The sequence below is a fragment of the Sceloporus undulatus genome, chromosome 6, assembly GCF_019175285.1.
Source record: "Sceloporus undulatus isolate JIND9_A2432 ecotype Alabama chromosome 6, SceUnd_v1.1, whole genome shotgun sequence".
In the NCBI taxonomy this organism is placed as follows: Eukaryota; Metazoa; Chordata; class Lepidosauria; order Squamata; family Phrynosomatidae; genus Sceloporus; species Sceloporus undulatus.
The window spans coordinates 115,132,884-115,159,460 of NC_056527.1; the positions used below are offsets into that span (position 1 = coordinate 115,132,884).

Genomic DNA, 26,577 nt, shown 5'->3' on the forward strand with positions numbered 1-26,577 from the left:
TGATGTTGTTTGTTAGTTGTCGTTGTCCCGCACCTTGATCCATGGGGACAGGCAGGTAAGAAATATTAATAGTAGTGTTAGTAGTAGTCGTCAGAAACTGCTTGGAAGCACACAATAAAGTGACCATCAGATGGCAGCATAGATGCTGTCAAAGAAGAAGACCTAGAGATGCACCAGAGAAGGTGAATTATTTATCTGTGCATTTCTTGGTTCTCTTCCCAGTCTGCTTACTTTCACTGGAACAGAGTAAAATGCTGCATGTAGCACTTCACGTGCCAGTGGCAGCCTCTGGGGTTGAAACTTTAAACATGATGCATTTATAGGGAGGGGTTGGTTCAGCACCTTGGACAGCCCTTTTAGAGTTTGGACTAAAATGCAGAGCGGATTTGCCAAACCACGACAAGGAAGCAACCAGCCATCACTGCCAGAGGCTACTTCTCCATCTTTCCCAATATTATAGGTGTTGGCTGCTGGGGCCGGCCTTTACATTAGGCAGAGGGAGTCAAACATCTCAGGCAGCTCTCTTGCTGGAGGTGACAGAAGTCACAATACCTGGGTATTCCTCCTGATATTCTCCCTGGGCATTCCCTTCTCTTAAAAACAAAAGTTGTATGTGTGTTGCATGGTTGCCTTGAATACCCAAAACTAGCCTACTATCCTCTTGAATTTAGCACCTAATCCAATTGGCTTCTGTGCATGGAATAGGTAAAAGTTCACCATTTAGATTTTGCCTTAGGTAGCAAAATGTTTTGAGACAGCCATGGCCAGTAACAGATTTGTTCAGGGGATTTGTTCAGATTTGTTCAGAGGAGGTTTGCCTTTGCCATTCCCCAAAACTAAGAGTATAGGACTTGCCCAAGATCACCTGGTGGGTTTCCATGGCTGAGTGCAGATTTCAACTCTGAATTGTAGTCCAACATCCAGACCACTACACCATGCTGCCTCCTTCGTTTTTCCCCCAGAAGGCTCAGGCAAAAGCCAAGTGCTGCAGCCTGTCATAGCAAGCATTTGACCACACTCTGGTTTTGTTCTGCCGCATGTGTCCCCGTTTTCACCTGTGAAATGTTGGAATTTACTATTTTCTTCCTGCCCTTGGTTCATATCAGGCTGCAGAATGTCTGGGGTTTTTTCATCCCATGCAGAAATTCATTAAATAATTGCGACATGTTTTTCCTCAATTGCATAGTTTACTGACTTGTGTCCCATTTTTCATCTATTAAATGCTGGAGGGTGTGCCGTCACCAGCCAGGGATTGCCGAGGGAATTCTGAGAGATAGAGTCCAAAAAGTAATTTCCCCAAGCCCTACAAACTTATTAGCTCTAACTTTCACACACACACAAATGCAAACACAAAATTATCAGCAGTCATAAAACAAAGAGTAATTTGATTCTTACACTAAAACAGAGGCACAAAAAATCATGGTTAGTTCTCTTGATATTATTATTATTATTATTATTTTCTTACCTAACTCTCCCCATGGATCAAGGTGGGCAACAACAATTAACAAACAACCTCAGTTAAAACACATCACATAAAACACACATCAGTTGAAAAGGATAAATAAAATGTACATATATTAAAATGATCCACATCTAAAATTCATCATTTTAATTTAATTGTTGTTGTTGTTGTTGTTGCTTTAGGGCAGGGGTTCCCAACCCTTAGGGCTCCGCATGCGCTTGCCAGTCACTCCAGGAAAATGAAAGAAATAAAAATGGAATTAAATGAAGGAACAGGAATATATTCTTATACAGACTCCTAAACACCATTAACACCAAGACATAGGGTAGGCCTCTTAGGGGTTCTGCCATAGAAATAAGGGCTGCACAAGTCAAAAAGGTTGGGAACCCCTGCTTCTGCATCCTTCTTTCGGTTGAATGATAAATCCAAAAAGGAGAGGGAGAAAATGCTGAGTACGACACCAAAAGACCAAATTCCTTAATTTTGGGGTTGTTTGCAGTCTTAAAAGAAACAGAAGAGATGCTTTGCTGCCTGAATTAGATTAGCCTCTGACTGCAAGTGGATGTGGGGTTGCACCAAGGCCTGCCAGAATGAAGCGGATTTGTCACAAGCGTGGCCTCTTTATTTTTTTATATTGGAAAAGACAAAATCCAGCAGTCCCTTGGGGTCTATCCCTTGGAGACAGCCAGCAAGCATGTCCCCTGTTAAGCTAGAAGCAGAAGCTGAGAGAAGCCTATCTTTATACTAGCAGAACTGGAGCTTTATTGGAGGTGGTGAGCTAGAGTCGAGAAAAGCCAAATGGGACCATATTTTGTAGTGATGCCTCCATCTAACTTGGGGTGCATCTACACTGTAGAAATAATGCAGTTTGATGCCACTTTAAGTGCTATACCTCCATCCTATGGAAAGCTAGGATTTGTACCGTAGTTTAGGCATTAACCTATTCCTCTCTGCCACAACTATCAACAGTTCACACATTTAACCAGGGTCCAAAACAGACTGCAGAAATAATCCAGTTTAGGGAATTCTGGGAATTGTAGTTTATTGTAGCACCAGAGCTCTCATACAGAGAAGGCTAAATGTCTCACTAAACTACAGTTCCCAGAATTCCCTAGCATGGGGCGGGGAAGTTAAAGTGGCTTCAAATGGGATTATTTCTCCAGTGTGTTTTGGACCCTTGTCTATATTCTTTATCAGGACTTAAGCTATTGTTTTAGAGGCACCTGTGGTTCTTATGGAGGTATCCTTCAGTTATTCAATGGTGTTTTTCTTTAAAGCTTTTTGCACATGTTCAGAGTCATTCAGTTATGACTGAACCCTGCCATTGAGAATAAAGTTCCTCTACTTAAACCTTAGCATAGCCTTCCCCGAAGGCTGGTGTGTTTCCAGATGCGGTGTTGAACTACATACTCCATCCATAGTTGGTGAAGCTGTCTGGGGATGATGGGATTGTCAGTGCACACATCTGAAGAGCACCAGATTGCAGGGGTGCAGGGAGGCTTCCATGACTGTTTGATGAACAAGTATGGAGGGAGAAACATATCTGAGAGTGCATCTCCCAGAATCTCCAGTTTAGTACTGCCATTGACCATGTTGGATGGAGAATTCTGGGAACAACCATCCAAAATTAACTTTCTCAGCTCTGAAACTTTAAACAGCTCCCTCTGACATTTTGCAGAATGAGATAAAAGGGGTGTGAAGCCTCAGATCCATCCCAACTGCAGCTGCTGTTTGAATCTTCCTCAAAGACTATGGTCCATGGATGAATACTTTCCTCTGCTTTCCATGCGCTGTGTTCATTTATTGTGTGTTCGCCTTTCTTCTGACAGTTTTAAAAGTCATGAGGAGATGGCTTTTGTTCTTTCGGATAAAGATACACCAGGAAAACCATAATTTGTTCTGCGAGAGGTTATCAGCCATCCCTGATATATACCTCACCAGCTGCAAGGCGTGGAAAGGCAAGCTGTGCGCGCCGCATGGTGCTTTTATGCTCATGTGTTAGCGCTTGTTGATGCTAAAGAAAGGATGCAACTGCTGTCTTCACAATGAGATTTGATATCTGGAGATTATTGAGTATGACTGGAGACCAGGGTTCGATTCCTGGTTCAGCCTCGAAACCCACTGGGTGACCTTGGGCAAGTCACATGCTCTCAGCCTCAGGGGAAAGCAATGGCAAATTCATCTGAACCAATCTCAACAAGAAAACATCACTACAGGGTTGCCTTTGTTGTAATTGTTCTTGTTGTATGCCTTCAAGTCACTTCTGATTTATGGCAACCCAAAGACAAACCAATCATGGAGTTTTCTTGGAAGCTTTCTTCAGAGGAGGTTTGCCATTGCCATCCTCTGAAGCTGAGAGAGTGTGACCTGTTCAGGGTCACCCTCCCAGTGGGTTTTGTGGCTGAGTGGGGATTCGAACCCTGTTCTCCTAGTCCAATGGTCAAACCACTACACCATGCTTAGGGTGGAAATGACTTGAAGATACACAATAACAACAACAAACAAAGAGTAGGAATTCTAGTGCATAGTGGGCCCTTGATAAATGCTGAGGTTTGGTTCCAGGACTCCCTGTGGATACCAAAATCTGTGGATGCTCAAGTCCCATTAAATGCAATGACATAGTAAAATGGTGTCCCTTATATAAAAGGGCAAAATCAAGGTTTGCTTTTGGGGATTTATGTATATTTTAAAATATTTTCAAGCCGTGGATGGTTGAATCAGTGGATAAGGAATCCGTGGATAGGAGGACTGACTGTATCAGGCTTTCTTCCAAAACTGGGCAGGCTCTCTCCTGACACTCCAGTTTGTGATCATATTTCTAGCATGGCAGAGGGTTGGGACAGATGGCCTTCGGGTTCCCACTGTAGGATTCAATGCTTACTTACATTGCCCTGGGTTTTCCTTTTGTCTCAGGCAAGGCTGCAAAACACCGGCATCCTTCCCTGTGTTGTCTTGAATCTAAAGACAAAAACAATAAGGCACATGCTGAGTCGGACCAACAATCCTGACCTGTCTCATCCATCATCCAGTTCTCCCCATGAGTGGCTGCTTGCTGCTGAGAAGAACCCAACTGGGAGATGAGAAAGGCAATGGAAACACCTTTTCTTACTCTTTTTCTTTCAAAAACCATACTGAAGGTAGCAGCTTTACAGCCATCTCCCAAAAGGATGCTCTGCAGATGAACCACAGCACTCCTCATCCCCAGCCAACACTCCTTTTAAAACCATGCACACCTGCAGACAGATGCACACATACACATATGCACATAGGATTCTTTTTAAAAGCAGCAAAGAAACCTTCAAAACAATCTGCTCTGGTTCCCAAAAGGATGCAGTTAATTACTCAAAACATTTACTCATAATACTAACAAAAGAGAAATATACAAATTCAGTAAAATGCATTTTGCCTCCCTGCTTCTTTGGCTGCTGTGAATCATTTATGGGTTGCCGTTCTGGAAGACATTACCGAGGATGTTGATCATACTCTACCTTTCCCCCAAAAACGGGACACAAGACATATTCTGTGTGTGTGTGTGTGTGTGTGTGTGTGTGTGTGTTATAAAAATGTGCACGCCTATGTATGTGTGTAGACTTTATAGTTACAGCATACATGTGTGTATATATATTGTTGTTGTTTGCCTTCAAGTTGTTTCCGACTTATGGCAACCCTAAAACGCACCTATCATGGGGTTTTCTTGGCAAGATTTGTTCGGAGGAGGTTTGCCATTGCCTCCCTCTCAGGCTGAGAGAGTGTGACTTGCCCAAGGTCATCTAGTCAGTTTTCATGGCTAAGCGGGAATCAAACTCTGATCTCCAGAGTTGTAGTCCAGCACTCAAACCACTACACCACGCTGCCCTGAATCACTCTCTCAAGCCATATTCTCGCTACATTGTAGTCATTCACACATTACAGTCATTGTCAAACTATTTTCCCAGGCCATAGGGTTATAGTCTGTGTGAGTATGGTTATGGAACAATAAAACGAATGGTTATAGAATATATATACTATATATAATAGAGCTGGTGTGGTGTAGTGAGTTTGAATGTTGGACTGTGGCTCTGGAGACCAGGGTTTGATGCCCCGCTCAGCCATAAAACCCACTGGGTGGACCTTTGGCAGGTCACACTCTCTCAGCCTCAGGGGAAGGCAATGGCAAACCTCCTCTGAACCAATCTTGCCAAGGAAACCCCAGGATAGGCTTACTTTAGGGTTGCCACAAGTGAGAAAGGACTTGGAGGCACATAACAACAAATATAGCAAGATATATGTTTGTCTCTGCATGTATAATGCAGAATACAGAGCTTGATAAAGAGAATATACACAGACACTATTATTATTATTAAGCTTTATTAATAGAGCACTGTACATACAATCAGTTAAAAATAGAATAAAACATACTCATTCTAGGGCACAATATCTTTTGATTCAGAACCGCTAAAGAAGGTGGAAGCCAGAATAGAGGGCTAAAGCATTTGTTTTGTTGTGTAAGGCACTATTATATCTCTTCTGTCTATCCCTGTTTTCAAAGAGATAGCCAGAGTGGCATAGTGGTTTGCATGTTGGATTATGTCTCTGGAGACCAGGGTTCGAATCCCAACTCGGCCATGGGAACCCACTGTGTGACCTTGGGCAGGTCACACTCTCTCAGCCTCAGAGGATGACAGTGGCAAGCCCCCTCTGAAGAAACTTTCCAAGAAAATCTCATGGGTGTTATACGTCGGAAACAACTTGAAAGCACACGACGACGACAACAAACAACAAAAGCAAGCCTATCATGGGGTTTTCTTGGCAAGTAGAATACCACCACCACCACCGAGCTCCAGGTGCATCTACACTGTAGAAATAATGCAGTTTGGCACCACTTTGAATTACCAGAGCTCCATCCTAGAGAATCCAAGGAGCTATAGTTTTGCAAGGTCTTTAGCTGCCTCTGCTGAAGAGGGCTGGTGCCTCCCCAAACTGCAAATCCCAGCACCCTGTAGGAGGGCAGTTCAAGTGGCATCAAACTGCATTAATTCTACAGTGTAGATGTACCCCTGGAGAAGGATAGGTGATGGGGAAAAGGGTCCTCATCAAGATGAACAAAAGGTAGGTGTGAGTGTTGTGTATGTGTGTATGTGAATGAGTGTGCATAGCCTTTCCCCCCTCCCTTGTACTGCAGAATCTAGGATGAGGAGGAGCCAAAAAAGACAGGGGATGGAGGGAAACGTGACAGCAGCAGAAAAGGAGAGAGAGAGCCTATAGGGGACAGCAGGAGGAAGGGAGGAGGAAGCCAAAAAAGAAAGAGAGAAAGAGAGACTCAAGGACTTCCAGCTTGGAGGGGAAGGAGTCACCCAGGAGGAAAGAAGGGAAGAAGGAGAAAGAGAGAGAGAGAGAGATTGGATCCCTTGCACTCTTCCATCCAGGTAATTGTTCCCTTCTTCCTCCCTCCTCCAACCCTGCAGTGGTACTAAGGGAAGGTTGTCCCTGCCGAGCATCTCCTGCTTTAACCAAGGAGGAGGGATGCTCACTTGGACTTATGTGCCATGTAAGCACTGCAATGCACAGGGGGAAAATGTTTTCTGGACCTTGGGGCTGCATCTGCACTGCAGAAGTATTCCAGTTTGACACCACTTGAACTGCCATAGCTCAAGGCTATAGAATTCTGCCCATGGTAGTTTGTTGGCAGACCTTTGGTGCCCCAACAAACTACCATGACCAGAATTCCATAGCCTTGACCCATGGAAGTTAAAGTGGTGTCAAACTGGATTAGTTCTGTAGTGCAGATGCAGCCTGGATCCCCTTTATAGGGCCAAGTGTCTCTCCTGCCTGCAGCTTGACACAGGACACAGGGTGTGTTCCACCATCAGCTGGGTTGCCTCTGTGTTGTTGTAGCTGGGTGTTTGCACACCTCCGTGAAGCATCCATGGGTTGTCCCTGTGGTGTGTCTCTCAGGTGCACCCCTGCTTGTGCGTGTGCGGACTGGCCTTCCTTCGGCACATCCTTGTGGATGGTTCTCCGGCCCAGTGTTGGCATGCTTTGTACCCCACTCAACCTCACACCTTGGTTGTGGCATGCCACTCTGCTGTGGTGTCTTGTGCATGGCACACACAACCAGGTCTTGCATCTCTTCTTGGAAGTGGGAGTACCTGGCCTGGATGTCACCCTTTGGCATGTGCATGTTTTGTGCATCGCTGCTTTGTGGTCCTTTCCCTTCGAGGTTTTGTGTGTATGTGTGTGCTCTTGTGGGCTGTATCCCTTTCCTGGTTATCAGTCTCTATAACCAAAGTGGCACATCAATGTGTGCCATGATATGCCAGCCATGGATCCACCTTTGGGATCCCTCTATGGTGCTTTTCACATGTGATGTTTTCCTTCTGGTGAGTGTGAGGTCTGGTATGTTGCAGTGTGAGATCTGAGTGTTGCTTGTGTTGTTGTGGCTGTGTGAGTCTCCTTTTATGCTCTGGACCTTTGCTCACTCTAGCTGACTGCTAGATGCTTTACCTTTTTCTCCATGTCCTGGCCCTCTGTTTGGCGCTGCATAGAGCTGTACATAATTTGGGGGGAACTGATTGGGGAAGAATCACAGTGTGAGCTCCCACAACAAGTAATAATGCCACTGTATTCTGCTCTGGTCAGGCCCCACCTAGAATATTGTGTCCAGTTCTGGGCACCACAATTCAGAAAGGACATTGAGAAACTGGAGCGTGTCCAAAGGAGGGCGACAAAAATGGTGAAGGGTCTGGAAACCATGCCCTATGAGGAACGACTTAGGGAGCTGGGGATGTTTAGCCTGGAGAAAAGAAGGTTAAGAGGTGATATGATAGCCCTGTTTAAATATTTGAAAGGATGTCATATTGAAGAGGGAGCAAGCTTGTTTTCTGCTGCTCCAGAGAACAGGACCCGGAACAATGGATGCAAGCTACAGGAAAAGAGATTCCACCTGAACATTAGGAAGAACTTCCTGACACTCAGGGCTGTTCGACAGTGGAATGCACTCGTTCCTCGGAGGGTGATTGAGTCTCCTTCCTTGGAGGTCTTTAAACAGAGGCTGGATGGCCATCTGTCAAGGATGCTTTGATTTGGATTTCCTGCATGGCAGGGGGTTGGACTGGATGGCCCTAGTGGTCTCTTCCAACTCTATGATTCTATGATTCTATGATTCTAACACATATATTGCTTTGGAAAATTGCAATGGCCCTGAACTTGAAACAGCTTCTTCTGCTTTTTTTTTTTAAAGAGTTGAACTAATTCATAGTGCATCTTTTAGTCTTTGGCAGTGATTTAACAAACCCAAAAGCAAAATATAGCCTCTCTATTTGGGGCAGTATATCTGTAAATACATGGGCATCTGTACAGAGATCTACAGTGGACTAGAAGCTTAGGTATAAGACAATAAATATACACCGGATTATTGACAATGCCATCTGCATGATCAGGTAGAAATTTTGTCAGATTTCCAAACTTGAGCAAGTTACTTTTCTGGACTACGGTTCCTAGATACCCCCCCCCCCCACACACACACACAGAGCCAACCTGGCTATGAAGTGCGGGAGCATTGCAGAAGAGGGGTTTTGTGCATTAGGTCTCAATTTTGTGTAATTTGGAAGGTTCTGTGGCTTGTTCTTCTGTGTTTGTTATGGTGTCTTCCATTTACGTCTGTCTGCCACACATGGTTCAGGGCTTTCTTTGATGTGTTTCTCAGAACTTGGAAACATTGCGTTCTTTGGCCTACATCTTCCAGAATCCCCAGCCACCATGGTCACTGGAGAATTCTGGAAGATGTAGTCCAACAAAAAAGCAACTTTTCCAAAGTCTTGGCTATTTTGTTACACTTGTGTCACACTCCCATCAGTGAATGTCTTTCCCACCCACAGCCATAGTAGGTTCTCTCTAATTCTTTAAGGCAGAGTGCCTCTGGATATGGAGCAGGAATGGACAATATTTGTGGATTTAGGAGCCATGTTTCTGCTGTGTATCCCTTAGGGACAGAGTGTCATAACCAAAAGGAAGACAAGGCACCACAAAATGTAGGACATTTGAGAAAATGTCAGATATTACCAAAAAAAAAAAAAAAAAAGAAGAAGCTAAAAACATGAATATAAATATAAATTCATGCTTCTTAGTCATGCTCAAAATAGAGGATATTTTTTGAAATTCCTCTTGGACAGAAGGTTGAAATGTAGGACATGTCCTGGTGAAGGAGGACACCTGGTCACCCTGCTCAGGGACCACACAGACTTTTGTTCTGATAAAAAGAACAAAAGTGGTCATATTTCCATTTCTAGTTTTGAAACACAGATTTTAGAAGGAAAGCCCTGCGACCTTTTTAAAAGTGAATTGCTACTCCCCAGAGGAGACTGCTCCCTTCCCTTTTGGCCCCCCACAAAAGAGGCAGTCTGGGGAGTCTGGGGTGGCCAAAGACCCCATTAATCTCCTTGTCTGTGTGCCCAGTGCCTTCCTCAGAATGACCTCAAAGCAGATTAAGCTGAGAAAAAGTGCCTTTGAAGCAGCATAAACCTAGTGCAAGTTTTGGCTCGGGTGGATTTGAATCTGGGTCTCTCTGCTCTCGGCCCGGTCCATGATTTCTGAGACCAAATTCTAGCATCCTATCATACAGATTTATGGAATATACACACAACTCTGTATTTGTATGGAATATACATATGGAATATATGTATGTATTTGTATTTGTACTGTTGCTTCCAATGGATATTTCCTATTGTTGGTTCCCCATATCCATGGATTCTTTATCCATGGATTCAACCACCCATGGCTTGAAAACATTGCAATAAGCAAACCTTGATTTTACTGTTTTATATAAGGAATGCCATTTTGCTACCCCATTGTATTTAACGGGGCTTGAGTATCCCCAGATTTTCATATCCCAGCGGATAGCCACTGTTTGTATATAATGCATGCAATATATTTTTGTGAGGATGGGGTTGAATGGCTTGAGAACAGTCATAATTCTTCAGCTTCCAATGTCAATGCCTCCGTTCCTTATTTATACAGTATTCCATTTATTATATTTATTGTCTTATACCTAAGCTTCTAGTCCACTGTAGATCTCTGTACAGATGCCCATGTTTTTGCTTTGATTTGGGTGTGTCAGCCAGTATTTTATACATCACTCGGTGTTACATACCATAGTCAATCCCCAACAGCACTCTCAGGATATTGGACATCATCACAACATTGTGGCCATTGTGAAATGCACCCTATGTTGTGAGACCTCTGTGGCTGACACCTTACAAGGCTGTGATTCTTCTTTTTGGATGTGTGATGGTTATACATATCTGCAGCCCATAGGGGTTTGCTGGTTTCTGAAGTTGGTGATATAGTAAAATGATACTTCCATTGAATCATCTTAGGTTTTGTGTGCAGGCTTTTGGGTTCCACAGGGCCCTTTGCCAAGGAGAATCTGGCAAGGGGGAAAGGAAGCATTTTCCTGCAATACAAAATTGACTGGTTTGATGGATTGCCGCAAGGTATTGTGATGGCCCTTGTCATCCCTGAGGGTCGATCCATCAGTGACAATTAGCCAGAAGAGTTAGGAAAGCTTTAAGAAACAGCATCATGTATTTTGTGCATTTTGGATGGCTGCATAAAAGTATCATTTTTTGTGGATTTTGGATGTTATTGTGCTTTAAGAAAGGTGTACCCCTGGTTGCTGAGAAGGATCAACAAGGGTCAGCCCTTTCTCTCTCTCTTTCTCTCTTTTGTGCCTTGCTGGTGAGTAGGCGAGAGCCAGCATGGCTTAGTAGTTTGAGTGTTGGACTAGGATTTTGGAGATCATGGTTCAAATCCCCACTCAGTCATGAATCCCATTGGGTACCTTGGGGAAGTCATACTCTCTCAGCCTTTGGGGAAGGCAATGGAAACTCCCTCTGGACCAATCTTGCCAAGAAACCCCCATGATAGGGTCACCTTAGGGTTGCCATAAGTCAGAAATGACTTGAAGGTACACAACAACAACAAAGTGAGTAGGCATCTAGTTGGCAAAGTGCTGGGGTGACTTGGCAAGGTGTTTCCTTTCTAAAGAAGTCTGCCTGATGAAGCATTCTGTGGTCCTCCAAAGCTTGCATGCCTTAAAATGGCTGAAATGGGCCCAGCTGAGCCAATTCCTTGCTTCTGTGGTCCGCACTGTTTCTCAGGGATGGCATTTTATGCATGATCACTTGGGATCCCCTGTGTACTTATTCTGCGACTACAGTGGCCCCTTAGTATCTGCTGGGGGTTGGTTCCAGGATAACAAAATCTGTGGATGCTCAAGTCCCATTAAATACAGTGGCGTAATAAAATAGTGTTCCTTACATAAACGGCAAAATCCAACTTTGCTTTTTGGAATTTATATTTTTAAAATATTTGCAAGCTGTGGATGCTTGAATTGGTAGATTAAAAAAAAATCTGTGAATAAGGAGGGCTGACTGTACCACTTTGTCCATGCCTTTTCTCTTTATGGTTCCTTTCCTGCTCCGCTTTCAAAATTTCCTGATAGCACTGGTTTCGTTCAAGAGGGAAAACCTTAAACAGGGCCATCCCTACTGCTAGGCAGAATCAATGAGGACATCAATGGCAACCTTGGCCTATTCATTCCTCCATCCTGCATCTCCAAGGCTATTCTCTTCTGTTGGAGGATAGAGTTGGTTTCAGTGGCCATAGGGCACTTACATTTCATACTAGGATGGGCAGAATTTTCTCAAATAGCATGCATCTAAGTGGGTGAAGCTCCCCATATATTTCTCAAATGCAAAGCTTTCTATTCCATGTTCATTGGATCTGAGAAACTCCGGTCTCATCATTCTGGATACGTTAAACAATATTGATAATTAAGTAAGGTTGTGGACAGAGTCAGTGTGGCATAGCGGTTTGAGTATTGGACTAATATTCTGGAGACTGGAGTTCGATTCCCTGCTCAGCCATGAAATCCATTGGGTGACCTTGGGCAAGTCACACACTCTGAGCCTCAGGGAAAGGCAATGGCAAACCTCCTCTGAACAAATCATGTCAAGAAAACCCCATGATAGATTTGCCTTCAGGTCGCCATAAGTTGGACCTGAAGGCACACAATAACTACAAGATTGTGGACAAGAGCATGGAAAAGTTATTCTGTTTGCACCCAAGCTTCTAGAATCCTCCCCCAAACAGTATGGCCATTGGTTATAATGGTTTGATGGATTGTGGGATGTGTAGTTCACAAGAGTTGTTTCCTCCAAACTCTGCTCTGATCAGTGATCTTATTAGGAGCATCCTTAGATGGTGATGTGTGTCATTTCAGTGGCTTCAAAATGTAAGATCTCAGTTGGTTCCATTTTAAGTTTCTCCTCACTCATTCTGCTAAGGGTGTGTCGACACTGTAGAAAGAATGCAGTTTGATACCACTTGCAAGTACTGTAGCTGCATTCTAGAAAATTGTGGAAGTTGTAGTATTTTGCACAGTCTTTAGCCTTCTCTGCCAAAGAGTGCTGGTGTCTCACCAAACTCCATCCAAGGATGGAGCTCTGGCAGTTGATGTGGTGTCAAGCTGCATTATTTCTACAGTGTAGATGCACCCTAAGTGGGAACCATGGATTCCTGTCCCAAGGTTCTGCCCTGATGGCATCACTCTATGGACAAGCAACAGAGTAATAGATGCAAAGAGGCTGCGGTTGCATTTTTGTATGAGAAACCCTACAGATTTAAGTCCTGTCCAGTTAAGGATCGCCTGGCAAGAAGGCAGCCTTACTGGGGATGTCTAGTTGGCTTATTCAGAGGCTGGGAAGAGTCTTCTCCCTTCAGAAAACTCATGCAGAACATGATAGGGATGCTCTTCCAGGAGCAGAATATTTGTTGTTGTTTGTTGTGTGCTACAAAGTCATTTTTTAATTTATGGTGATCCTAAGGCGAACCTATAGTAGTTTTCTTGGCATGTTTCTCCAGACAAGGTTTGCCATTGCCTTCCCCTGAGGCTGAGAGAGTGTACCTTGATGTTTTCCCCCTTGCCCTGTCAGATTTGTTGGACTGCAGACCCACCAGATTATTCCTCAGCCAACAGGGCCACCTCAGAAAGCATGAGGTGCCCAAGGCTCTCATATGACAGCCTCCATTTCCCTCAATCTTTGGTCTTTCCACATTTGCTAGACTGCAGTTCCCATCCTCTCCAGTCACTATGATCAGACTTGCAGTGCAATGCACCTGGAGGCCTCTGAGTTGGGGAAGAGTGTTTTATTTGAACACGCAATGATGCGTACTTGCAAAAGGCTTTTTTAAATTACAACTCCCAGAATCCCCTAGCCAGCATGGTTCTGGGAGCTGTGGTCCAAACAAAGACTATTTTCTTTTTCCAAGTCCCGCTTCATGAAGAGATGCTTGATGTGGGCTAATGTGTGGTGAGTTTGCTGACGCCGCTTGCAGAGATGCAAATGAAGCAGAATCTAACATCAGAAAAAAGCTCTCCTGGACCAAACCCAACATGCATTTAGCCCAGCATCCTTTTTCCAGCACTGGACAGCGCAATGCTTCCAGGAAGCCCACATGAAAAGGAAGATTATAGGACGCTTCTTTCTTCTTCAGCAGCATTTGGTCTTCCAAAATACAATGCTTCAGAACATGGATGTTCCACTATACGTTTCATCAAAACATATAGTAAAAGGTTCGCTTTTTGTGGACTACAACTCCCAGAAACCCCCAGCAAGTGTGCTGGCTGGGAGATTCTGAGAGTTGTAGTACAAAGAATATATTTAAATATTTAAATAATTTAAATAATCATGAATGTCAGTGTCCTCCGTGAGCCAACATATCTTGGAATTGTGGTCCTAAGAAGGACATTTTAATATCTAAATAGTCATGGATGTCCATGTTTTTACCAACATATCTGAATACATTCAGCCCTCCACATCTTAAACTTCGACTTTTGCAGATTTGATTATTTGCAGAGTTGATTAATATTATCTCTCTTGGAATTTCTAGGTCCTCCAGCAAGACTCTATGGCCAACGCTGGCCAGAGGTTGTGCTGGAGAACCTAGAGGTTCCTAGAAAGAACACTTCTTTGGGCATCTGTAGGTCTTCCAGTGCAATTTTATGGTCAGCTTCCAATGGACGTTGACCACAGCGTTGCGCTGAAGGACCTAGAGATTCCTAGAAAAGTATTCTATTAGGATTGAAAGAAATAGTGGGGGTTTTTTGGTGGTTTTTCCACTTTCACAGAGGTCCAGCATCCCCAAACCCAGCAAATGTGGAGGGCCCACTGAAGTCATGGATGCCAATGTCTTCCACAAGAGTTTCTTTTTTAGTGAAACCTTACCTATTGAAAATGGATGTGTGTGCATTTGTGTGTGTGTGATATAACTGATGCTGATAACAGGTAATACTCTGTATTGCACACACACCACACACTGCCCACCCTAAGTGCTCTTGTGTCTCCCTCCATCTTCAGAGTTGATTTTCTCCAGGCCTTTTTTCTTTTCCTTCCCTGGCTGAGCATCCCGGTTTATTTGACCTGACTCAGGTCCCTGGTGGGAGCCAAGCCGTCCGTCCAGGACGCAGGATAATAAATCACAGGGAGGAACGGCTGGAGTACCCAGGGACAGTCTGACTGACTCAGCACCAACTGGTCCCAGAATGCCGTTTTGGATTGTGACAATAGTACCCCTTTCCCAACCATCTTTCCTAGCTTTCTGCAACAGGATCTGAGAAGAAAGGTGGCTGGGAATGGCCAAGGGGGAGACATTTCTGTACCCTTGCAAATCTGGAAGCCTCTTTTTTTCACGCCATTCCCTAATTCCCAAGATAGTGACTATATGCCTCGGAGAATGCACATGTTGTTGTTGTCATTGTTGTTTAACTTCAAGTCCCTTATAGAAAATGGCAAAATCAAGGTTTGCTTTTTGGATTCTTTTTTTAAAGCAAGTTGTGGATAGTTGAAGAGGGCTGAGTGTACTTTTTTTGGTTTCTTTTTGCTTTGTTTGGGTGTCTCTGTGTTCAGTTCCATTTCTCCCTGCCCCAGTTCTCTTCCAGTTCTATGACCTACCTCAATGCACTTTGCTGCCCAAGGCTTCAAAGAGGCAGCTCCTTCCATTCTTGAATTCCATGTACAGAAGCCAGCCTAATGGGCAATGCAACCTTGCTTCCACACTTGTGATGGTATAGCTTCCTCCACTGCACCCAAGATGTTAAAGAGGTTATCTTTTCAGACTTCCGCATTCACTGGGGTTAGGGGTGCAGGACCCCTGTGAAAGTGGGGAAACCACAAATAAAAAAACACATTTTTTTAACCTGAGAGAACGCCTTGCTGGGAATCTCTAGGTCCTCCAGCACATGTCTGTGGTCAACATCCATTAGACTTGACCACAGAATCATACTGGAGGACTTATAAATGCCTAGAGAAGTATTTTCTCTAGAAATCTCTAGGTCCTTCAGCGCAAGTCCATGATCAGAATCTCCTGGATGTTGACCATAGAATCACACTGTAGGACCAACAAATGCCTAGAGAGAAGTGTTCTCTCTAGCAATCTCTGGATCATCCAGCACAACATCTGGGGAATATTGGCCATAGAGTCATACTGGAAGACCTAGACAGTAATCAGATCTGCAAAAGTCAAAGCCACAAATGCGGAGGGTTGCCTGTACAATTCCCAAAGACCTCTCCACAGCATGTCCCAGATATTCTGGGAGTTATTGTCCTAAAAGAGAAACTTCCAAACAGACTTTTTAAAGACAGGCAGCAGGCTAACTTGGGAGAGGCAGAGAAGGCTCTGAATGCCACATGCCACCTTTGTCCGCCAATATGTGGTCACCATTTGCTGCCCTTAGCATCTGCTGCCTGCGGCACAACCTCACTCTATCTCATGAGAGGGACAACCCTTCTAATCTTCTTCTTGTTACCTTCCTCCTGCTCCTCTGTTTGTGTTCAATATGTCTCTTGACTAACTTGTTTTCCTGTTCCATTATATCCTCCTCATTCCTGACCCATGCTCAGGCGGCGCCATGTCCGAAGGGGTTGATTCTCAGCCGGTGGCCCTAGGAGCATCCCGCGTGGAGCTCCGGGTTTCCTGTTGGAGCCTCCCGGAGCGCGAAAGTGCTATCAGGCCGGACCCCTGCCTGGTGGTCCAGCTGCTCAGCGATGGACAGTGGAATGAGGTATGGGCATCCCCCCTCATTGCCCTCCTTTGGGCTGGATATTGTCATTGCTGTTATCGTTATGTTACCCCACTCTGTGTCTATGTGTGCCTTCAAATCGCCTGTCGACTTACGGTGACCCACGAATTTCGTAGGGTTTTCTTTGACAAGGAATACACAGACATGGTTTTTCCACTCCCTTCCTCTGAAATATAGTCTGCCACCACCTAGTATTCATTGGTGGTCTCCCATCCAAGTACTAACCAGGATTGACCCCGCTTAGATTCCAAGATCAGATGGCATCTGGTGCCTTTTTAGAGCATCGTCTCTTGCACTGGAGGAAGGCTAGCTGGTTGAACACATACTGGTAAGGAGGGATGGGTTGAAAGGATACTCAAAAGACTAGTTGGGCATGGAGACACCATTGTCAGTAGGGTTGCCAGACTGAAGACTGGAGATGGCTCTTGTTCCTTTAAAAAGTATGTGACTTTCAGTGACCCCATGAATGACATAGGGTTTTCTTAGGCCAGGAATATTTAGAGGTGGTTTGGCCAGTTCCTTCCTCTGAAATATGGCCTACGGCCTCTGGTATCTGCTGGCAGTCTCCCATCTGATTACTAACCAGGGCTGACCCTGCTTAGCTTCCAAGTTCAGATGGGGTCTGATGCCTCTCTCACCCTCTGAGGAGGGCCGTGCTAAACCTCCTCTCAACAAATCCTGCCAAGAAACCTCTGTGATAGGTTCTCCTTCTTCAACGTACACAACGTAAAGTGTGTGGGGAGGGAACCCACAATTTGCTGGTAGGAAAGTCCTGGATGCATCATCCTTCAGTATTCCACTCATTAACATTGCAAAACTCCTTCAGTTGGTGCATCTGCCAGTCATTTAAGGTGGGTTTTGGTGGGGTTAGATTGGGAGAAGGATTGTAGCTATATCATTGTAGCTATGTCTCTCTTGCAGGATCTCAGCCATAGTAAATAAAAACAGCTCATCATCAAAAATCAGTGTGAAATAATGGTAGAATTGAATATTAAATACCCATTGAATTAAATATGTTTCTTGCCTAAAGGATGGCTTTAAAATATCCTGTGCCCTCTCCTATGTGATCCATCATGGTGTAACGGTTTGAGTATCGCACCATGATTCTGCAGACCAGGATTCGAATCACTGCTTGCTCATGGAAACCCACCGAGTGACTGTGGGCAAGTCACACTCTCTCAGCCTCATAGGATGGCAATGGCAAACCTCCCTCTAAAAACACTTGGCATGAAAATCCCATGATTTTTGCCTTAGGGTTGCCATAAATCAGAAACTACTTGAAGGCACACAACAGCAAACCCTCTCCTTAAAGTCCTGACTGTCTCTACCCTGAACCCATCGCTCTGTCTCTCTCTTCCTTTCTAGGTTGGTCGCTCTGAAATCCTCCGTGGATCCAAGAACCCCGTCTTTGCTCATGTCTTTGCCCTGGACTATTTCTTTGAAGAGATGCAGACCTTGCGATTTGAAGTTTTTGATGCTGACGGAGAGGATTCGGAGAATGTGGAATTTGACGATAGCAGCTGCCTCGGGGGAATTGAATGTAGTTTGGGTCAGGTAAGGCTGGTTGTACAGTCGGCCCTCTGCATTTGCGGCTTTGACTTTTGAGGATCTGATTATTCTCAGATTTGATTAATATGTTCTCTCTAGGAATCTCTAGGTCCTCCAGCGCAACTCTCTAGATTCCTAGAGAAAAGACTTCTCTGGGCATTTGTAGGTCCTCCAGCATCAAAATCAGTGTGAAATAATAGCAGAATTGCATATTAACTACCCATAGAGATTCCTAGAGAGGTGTTCTTTTTTATTATTATTTGTACAGTTTTACATACATAAAATCACATATAAAACATAAACAAAAATTACTATCACACAATACACCACAGAACATATAAACACAAACAAACATCCATTCAACATACATTGAGTTCCTGAACTCCATCCTGGTAAGATCTGTTACTGTTGATCACATTTTCCCACTTGTATGTCATCTAAAAATTCCCCCACCTTCCCTCCTATGAGAAGTTGAATTATAATGTCTTTATATGACTACTAATAAGGTTAATATTTCTTTTTTAAAAAAAAAAATCCAAATTCATCTTGTAAAAAATTAATCAAAGGCTCCCAATCTTTTTCACATTTCTCCCATGATTCCCCTCTTGGAATAAAATTTGTCAATTTTAACAAAATCTAACAGGTTTAGCAAGCATTCCTTTGCATCCTAGAGAAGTGTTCTGTCAGGTAAAACAAAAATAGTGGTTTTATTATTTGCAGTTTTTCCACTTTCACAGAGGTCACAGAGCGAATGTGGGGCCCCCAGATTTCTCATATCTTCCCTTCTCCATCTATCGGGGTGGGCATCTGGTGCCCCTTAGGCAGCGGCATCACTGGGAGGTGCAGAGGGTATGCTAGTTGTTTGTGTCACACCAATTGCCTACTGGAACGTTTAGTGATAGATGGGAATTATGATATATGAGTAAATTTAGTTCCCAAAAAACTTACTAAGGATTCTGTATCGTGTGGTCTGGAAGGAGGGCAATGGATGGGGTGGCACCATGAGTTAGTGCATTGGTTGACGCCAGCCCTAGTGAAGCCAGTGTCCATAGGCTGTATGTGTCCTTCAGCTTCATTTTAAGTGGCCCATGGCACTATTTCAAAGGCTATCGGCAAGCTGTCTCTTTCTGGGAAGCTGAAAGGTGGCAAGAAAGACGGTGATGGCAGAGAGAGGGCAGGAAAAGGCAGGGAATGCTCCCTCCCACCTTAGGTTTTGCATGAGTCCCTGGCACATTTCCTCAAAGGGAATGTGGCCCTTGATAGAAAAAAGAAAGGATTCCTGGCCCCTGTAGCCTGACAAGAACAAACCAGGAGTTGCTACTGCAGGTGGAAGAACGTAACCAACGGTTCTGCTGGATTGGCACACAGGTGCGTTTAACCCAGTATCCTGTTTCCAAGAGGATTCAGCCTAGAAAGCTGGCAAGCAGAGCATGAAGCTAGTTGCTGTCTATCATCAGGTGTCTGGGGATACTGCTTGGTCATCTCAGGCTGCTGCTACACTGAAGAATTAATGCAGCTTGGCACCACTTTAAATGCCATGGCTCAATGCAATAGCATTCTGGGATTTCTAGTTTTAGTGGTGAGATATTTGGACTTCTCTCTCAGAGATCTCTGGTGCCACAATGAACTACAAATGCCAAGACAGTTCAAGTGGTGTCAAACTGCATTAATTCTGTAGTGTGGCAGCAACCCAATACAGGACAGGCATGGAAACACAATTTGCCAGAAACTCAAACTGTGAGTTCCCTGCATACTCTCTATTGGAAAACCTTATTGTTTGAAGTGGAAAAAACTTTCTACTTTAGGTTGCTTCATCTCCTTTCTTCGTCCTTCCATGAGGACTAAAAACCTGGCTGATTTTCTCTAAGCTGAAAGTGAATATTTCCAGGGAGTAGGAATGCAAAGAATGTAAAATAATTTCTCATCCTCAGTGAAAAAGAGACAACATGTAAAGAGAAAATGATCAACTGCCATCAGATTGTTCACATGGGGGGGGGAGTGTTTGCATGTACTTTTAGTGCAAAAGCGAGCTCTTTTTCTGTAGAAAGAATCCCCCCCTTCATGAAAAGGTCATGAAATGCAAAAGAATATTTTAAAATATGCAAAACACTCATGCTTTCCCCCCCCAAAAAAACTTTTGGAAATTTTTTTTTGCATGCTCTCCCCCCCCCCCCCCTTTTTGGAAAACTTACCTCCCTACAAGTGGTCCAGCAATTCAGTAGGTTTTAAATCTAAGACAATATCTTGTCCTACATGCCAAAATACAAAGCTTGTCGTCTTTTCAAGCGGAGAAGTGAGAATAATCTTTCTTTTCCCCCCTTTTTTCTTTCTTTCTGGTGTGTGCTTAATTCTACCCATTCTCTCTCCTTGTGACTCCGCAGATTGTCTCCCAGACCAAGGTCACCAAAAATCTGGTGCTGACAAATGAAGACATTGCAGAGGACTCAACAATCACGGTAGGCTACTCCATGGCAAAGTTGAATGGGGTTGTCTCCCTCCTTATCTGGAATTCTGAAATAGTCCGAAAACCAAAGCTTCTTTCATGGGTGCCTAAGATAATGACACCTTTGCTTTCTGATGGTTCAGTGTACACAAACTTCATTTCGTGCACAAAATTATTTAAAATATTGTATAAAACAAACTTCAGGCTGTGTGTATAATAAGGTATATATGTGAAACAGAAATGAAGTTTGTGATTACACTTGGGTCCCTCACCAAGATATCTCATTATATATGTATACGCAAATACAAGTATTCCAGAATTCAACAAAAAAAATCTAAAATCCGAAACCGTCCACATTTTGGATGCTCCTTTTCACACCAGATCGGGGCTGTAGCAACCGCACGCCACAACCCCAATCTCTCTTTTCCATGGCACAAAAAGGAGCTGCAAAAAGCATCTCTTTTTTGTGCCCTGGAAAAGCTGCCATAGCTGCCAGCACATGGCCTTATGGCATGCCTTTAGCACTGCGTCATGTAGATGCAACGTTAGAGGAGCTCCATGATGCTGCAGTCTGTATGGAGTGCCGCCTGGCATCATGTTGTCATGGGGGCAGAGTCAGGGTGTGCATCATGTGGATGCCACGCTCCAACTCAGCCCCCAGGTTGGCCTTAATAGCTGGTCTGTCAACCCCCTCAGTCTATACTGAAAGTTGTAGTAAAACAAAAAGTGGTACTTTCGAGCTCTTTTCTGAAACTGAAAGCTGCCAGGTGTCAGTGTGAACACATTTTGAGCTTCCAAAATCATTTTTAGAGACTCCTGGCCAAAAGGATGCTTCAAGCATGTGCAGAGTGATATTGTGCTGCTGAATTGCCATGTGACTGAGATGAAGGCATAGGGTTTTTATTTAAGGTATCATGCTTGCTATCCTACTGGCCTTCCTTGCAAGGTTTGTTGTAAGGACAGTGATTAAGGCCCCATTCAGACTCACCTATTTGCGCTGGATGGCACTGGGCAGAATTGGGTCCCCCCCTCCCAAATCCCTCCAGAAGCACGTACCCACTAATAATTTACCTCAATCAGGGTAATTAAACCCTGAATGCCCTTGCAGCTCTTGCGGAGAGTTCTCATTTGCAAAACCAGTTTAAAATGAAGGCACCTTTGCTGTCAATCAAATTCAGTTCCGCTTTCATCAAGCTGACGTTTCCTACAGCAATTAGGCAATCGGAAGTGTGCTTCCCCCCTCCTTTTTAAAAAAAATAGGCAGCAATATGCGCATATTTTGTCAAATTTAAGAACCTCCAGGGGTGTGTGTGTGTGTGTGTGTGTGTTGTGTGTATTTGGGTCACTACAGATTATGGATATTCCCCTGCCTCCATTTTCAACCCCAAAATGTTATCCTATGCCATCTCTGCATCCTTCCTCCTTGCGACCCCAGAATGCCTCATACACATACAACAACAACAACAACAACAACAACAATAATAATAAATTGCTCACCCCAAATAGCATCTCTGCATCTTTTGCTTTCCCTCAGCCATTCTAGAATTCCTTACAGACATATACAGTAGCAAAAGCAGTCTGTATCAATTTGCCAAATTGAAAGAGAAATATTTGTAACATTCGCATTGTAGCATTCACATATAAAAAATAATTTAGAAAAAAAGCCTTTTGCAAAGTGCTGGGAGCAAGGAAATGAAAGGGAAAATATCACAAGCAGACACACATTCTATCTATATATGTATCTACCTGTAGCAAAAAGCATGCGCATAGTCTGTCAAAAATTAAAAATAAATTAAAAGAGAGAGAAAGCTGCTTGTGGGAGCAGAGGCTTGCTCCGTTCCCTGCCCTCCCTCTGACCTACCCTGAATTGACCCTTTCTCCGGCTCCTTCCTCCTCCTCCTCCTCCCCCTTACCCCGATTCTTCCCTTGGCACTCCTGGCTCCATCCATCACCCTGATTGCCCTTTCCATCCTTCCTCCGGCTCCTTCCTTCTCCTTCTCCTCCTCCGTCACCCGATGCTGCCCTCCATGACACCCTTCTTTCCCCCGGCTTCATCCTCCTCCTCCTCCTCCTCCAATGAAGGGGAGGAATGTTTGGCCCTCTGCCCTCCCTCTTACCTAAATCCCTCCCTTGAACTTGCCCTGATCATGATCAGGGACAAGTTCATATTCGCCAGACCCGTTTTTTTCCAAAAGATACAGCTTTTACTCCGCTTCCAAATGACCCGCACTAAGGTGCATTTGCCCTTGAATGGGTGTGAAAGCCTCAGATTTGCTTGTGGGAGATTCGGGGCGAATATGAACTTCCTGTGGTTCATCTGGGTTCTGATCCGGGGTAAAAGGTAGTCTGAATGGCCCCTTAGTACGCCAGGAGCTAATGGATGCTCAGAAAGTGTTGGAGGAATGCAAGTGGCAAGAATTCGAGAGATTTATCTCATTTCAGAAATACAAGAGGCTTTGCCACCAGCCCTCAAGAAGAGGAAACTTTTCCCATTAGGGGTGTGTGTGTGTGTGTGTGTGTGTGTGTGTGAATTTTGCGGTTGCATTTACTTATCTGAGTCCTTTCTTCTGGTAGATCGAGGCTGTGGAGGTGTCCAGAACAAACGAATTTGTACAACTACAGTTCCATGGGGAAGAACTAGATGACAAGGTAGAGAAAAGCATTGGTCTGAGAGAAAGATCTGGTTATAGTGCTTAACAGAAATATTTTGTTTTGAGGAAGAGAGCTGTGGAAGCAGAAAGCTTGCAGTAGCTTGCGCTGTGATTGTGTTTGATCCAAAAAAAGCCATATTATCTCACTAATTAAAAGGCAGATAATTCAGACGGAGCTGGTAGCAGGATGTGGCTATGAAAGAAATCAGGGACTCAGCAAAAGACCCCAAACCTTTCTGTCTAAGGCATGGGATATGTCAGGTCGTCTCATGAGATATCCTGATCTATTATACAGAATCTCCCTTCTGTTTGAAGTGATTCGAAGGTCAAACACCAAACATTTCATTGGGATTTTATGTGGCCATTGTCTTGAGTGTTGTCTGCACTGGCTAAGTTATTTCAGGGGCAACCTGCAGTATCCTAGTCCCAGAACTGTGCCAATCACCACCCGTTACCCTGGTCCTTCCTTCTGACACTGGGCAACTGTTCGCATGTATGTATGTCCTGGTGTGCCACATTAAAAAGACTTACCAGAGCAAAATATGGTGATGACAGTCAGCTCCATTCCCACACTGTCCCTGCAAGTTGCTCTGTAGGAGTGAGTTATTCTGAAATTAGAGTGAAGTGACAGTGACAGTGCCAGCCGGCTTGCAGGGATGGCATGGGGTAGGAGCTGTCCATCGTTCACTGAAAATGGTACCAGAGGATTCATAAAATCATAGAATCATAGAGTTGGAAGAGACCACAAGGGCCATCCAGTCCAACCCCTTGCCATGCAGGAAATCCAAATCAAAGCATCCCCAACAGATGGCCATCCAGCCTCCGTTTGAAGACCTCCAAGGAGGGAGACTCCACTACACTCTGAGGGAGTGTGTTCCACTCTCAGATTCAGGTGGAATTCAAGACCAGAATACTCCAAAGGCAGCCTGGAATACTGTGGCAAATGTAGACAACCACTAATCTATCCTGAAGTTTTATGGCAGCATTTCTTCTGAGGGTTTTTGCTATTGTCTTCCCATTGGGCTGAGAGAATGCAACTTGCCCAAGGTCACCCAGTGAGTTTCCATTGCCAAACAGGGATTCGGAGCCTGGTCTCCTAGAGTCCTAGTCCAACACTCAAACCTCAAAACTCAACTTGAATTATGAGACATACAGAGAGTGTAAGAGCTTTACAGTGTGGTGTAGTGAGTTGAGTATTGGACTGCGACTCTGGAGACTAGAATTCAAAATCTGACTCAGCCATGAAACCAACTGGGTTACCTTAGGCAAGTCACACACTCTCAGCCTCAGAGGATGTTATTGGCAACCTCTCTCTGACTAAACTTAGCAAGAAAAATCTATGATAGAGGTGTTTATCAGACGAGCTCTTAAAGAGGTACTATTCCAGTGTGACTCCTCTAGCTGCCTCCTGTTGCATGCTGGGATTGGCAGTTTTAAGGAGGGGTATTTAGAATTCTCAGGCAGAGAAGTTCAGCTCCTTAAAACTGCCAATCCCAGCATGCAACAGGAGGCTGCTAGAGGAGTCACACTGGAATAGTAGCTCTTTAAGAGCATAGTGTGATAAACATCAGAGTCACCATAAACAGAAACGACTTGAAGGCACACTACAACAGCAATAACCCCATCCACACTGGGAGACCGTGGGCAAGTCACACACTCTCAGCCTCAGGGGAAGGCAATGGTGAGCCACCTCTGAGCAAATCTTGCCAAGAAAACCCCTTGATAGGTTTGTCTTTGGATTGGCATAAGTCAGAAACTTGAAGGCACATAACAGCAAGAGGGGAGGAAATGGTTATATCTTTGTTGCCGAAAGTCTTTCCTGGTTTTCAGGAAACCTGGATTAACTTTCCACTCTTGTAGAAGCCCTTTGCAGTGTGCTTGCGTCTGTGCCGTACCGTATAATGTTCTGATACTTGAACTGGTTTCTTATTCCCTTTAGGATTTCTTCAGCAAATCTGACCCCTTCCTGGAAATATACAAGATCAATGCAAATGAGACAGGGCACCTGGTTTGGAGGACAGAGGTAAGAGCATTGTGAGCTGCACACTGTCAGTAGTGGAGGGCTGCAGGAGAAGAGGAAGGTGAAATTCTCAAAATGGAAGGAAGGATGATGTTAGTTCGCAGGATCAGAGGGAGATCAGCTGAAGACAAAGAGGGGCAATGGCACCAATGGCACCATGATGAATGGAAGCTAGTGGGAAGTGGTTGCAAAATTACAAAAATGAAAATTCTACTCTGATCTTGAAGCTGGAAAAGCTTCTTTTTTTGTACTACAACTTCCAGACCCCACTGTCCGCCCACCAAAGCCAGTGTAGCTGTCTCCTCCAATCTTTGTTCCACTCAGACTTTGGACTGTTTGTTTTGTGACAGACCAACAAATGGATTAATGGATTTTGCTTCAAAAACTGCACACGTTGCAAAACAACAGAAGCAACAACAACACAAAAAAGCTAAGCCATGAGGGTTTTTTCTACCTCTCATCTGGTCTGCTGTGTAGTAGCAAAGAAAGTCATCATATAGTATATTTACGTCTTTTGTTTCTTAAAAGAGACTGTATGTAAAATCAATGCTGTAGAAATAACACAGTTTGACACCACTTTTCATTGCCATGCTCTAGCCTACAGAATACTGAGATTTGTAATTTTGTGAGGCACTAGCATACTCTGGCTGTGAAGGCTAAGGCCCTTGTAAAATTACAAATGTCAGGATTCTGTAGGATGCAGATACAGCACTTAAAATGGTGTCAAACTGCATTATTTCTTACAGTGTACATGCACCCCATGTAATAAATGTGTTTTCAGAACTTTCCTACATATGGAAAAGGCAGGGGCCTGGTCTGTCTTGCTGCAGAGGGCATATTGCAGGTCCAGTGGCACTACCCAAAAGGTCCTGCTTCTTGTTGTTGTTAACTGCCCTCAAGTCTACCCTGACTCATGGTGATCCTATGAATGAGGCAACTCCAAGACCCCCTGTCCTCCACTGCTCTTCCCAGATCCTACAGATTCATACCTTTGACCTTCCTAAATGAGTCTATCCATCCAGCATGCAGCCTTCCTCTCTTTCTACTACCTTCTACCTATCCTAGCATTATTTTCTTTTCCAATCAGTTGTGCCTTCTCACAGTGTGGCCAAAGTACGACATCCTCAATTTGATCATCTTAGCTGCCAAAGAAAGTTCAGTTCAAAGATCTTTTCAAGTATTTGTTTGTCTTTTTGGGTGTCCACGGTATCCACAGAATTCTTCTCCAGCACCACATTTCAAATGAGTTGGTTTTCTTTCTATCCACTTTCTTCCTGTCCAACTTTCACATCGATACATGGCGATGAGGAATAATATGGCTTGTATGATTCTGCC

General features: G+C 44.2%; 1 protein-coding gene across 2 annotated transcripts in view; it reads left to right on the forward strand.

Annotated features, from left to right (window-relative positions):
• Positions 1-6,503: 6,503 nt before the first annotated feature.
• The window catches only part of CPNE6 (copine 6), a 27,342-nt gene continuing 7,268 nt past the window's right edge, over positions 6,504-26,577 (forward strand). Inside the window, exons 1-6 of one of the 2 annotated variants that reach the window (XM_042477630.1) lie at positions 6,504-6,550; positions 16,402-16,562; positions 17,946-18,134; positions 20,510-20,584; positions 23,146-23,220; positions 25,162-25,245. In XM_042477630.1, the coding sequence (XP_042333564.1) occupies positions 16,410-16,562; positions 17,946-18,134; positions 20,510-20,584; positions 23,146-23,220; positions 25,162-25,245 (576 nt within the window). In that variant the 5' untranslated portion in view covers positions 6,504-6,550; positions 16,402-16,409. Of the gene's footprint in view, positions 6,551-6,698; positions 6,868-16,401; positions 16,563-17,945; positions 18,135-20,509; positions 20,585-23,145; positions 23,221-25,161; positions 25,246-26,577 lie in introns of those variants that run through there. The other variant, XM_042477629.1, reaches the window with a different exon arrangement.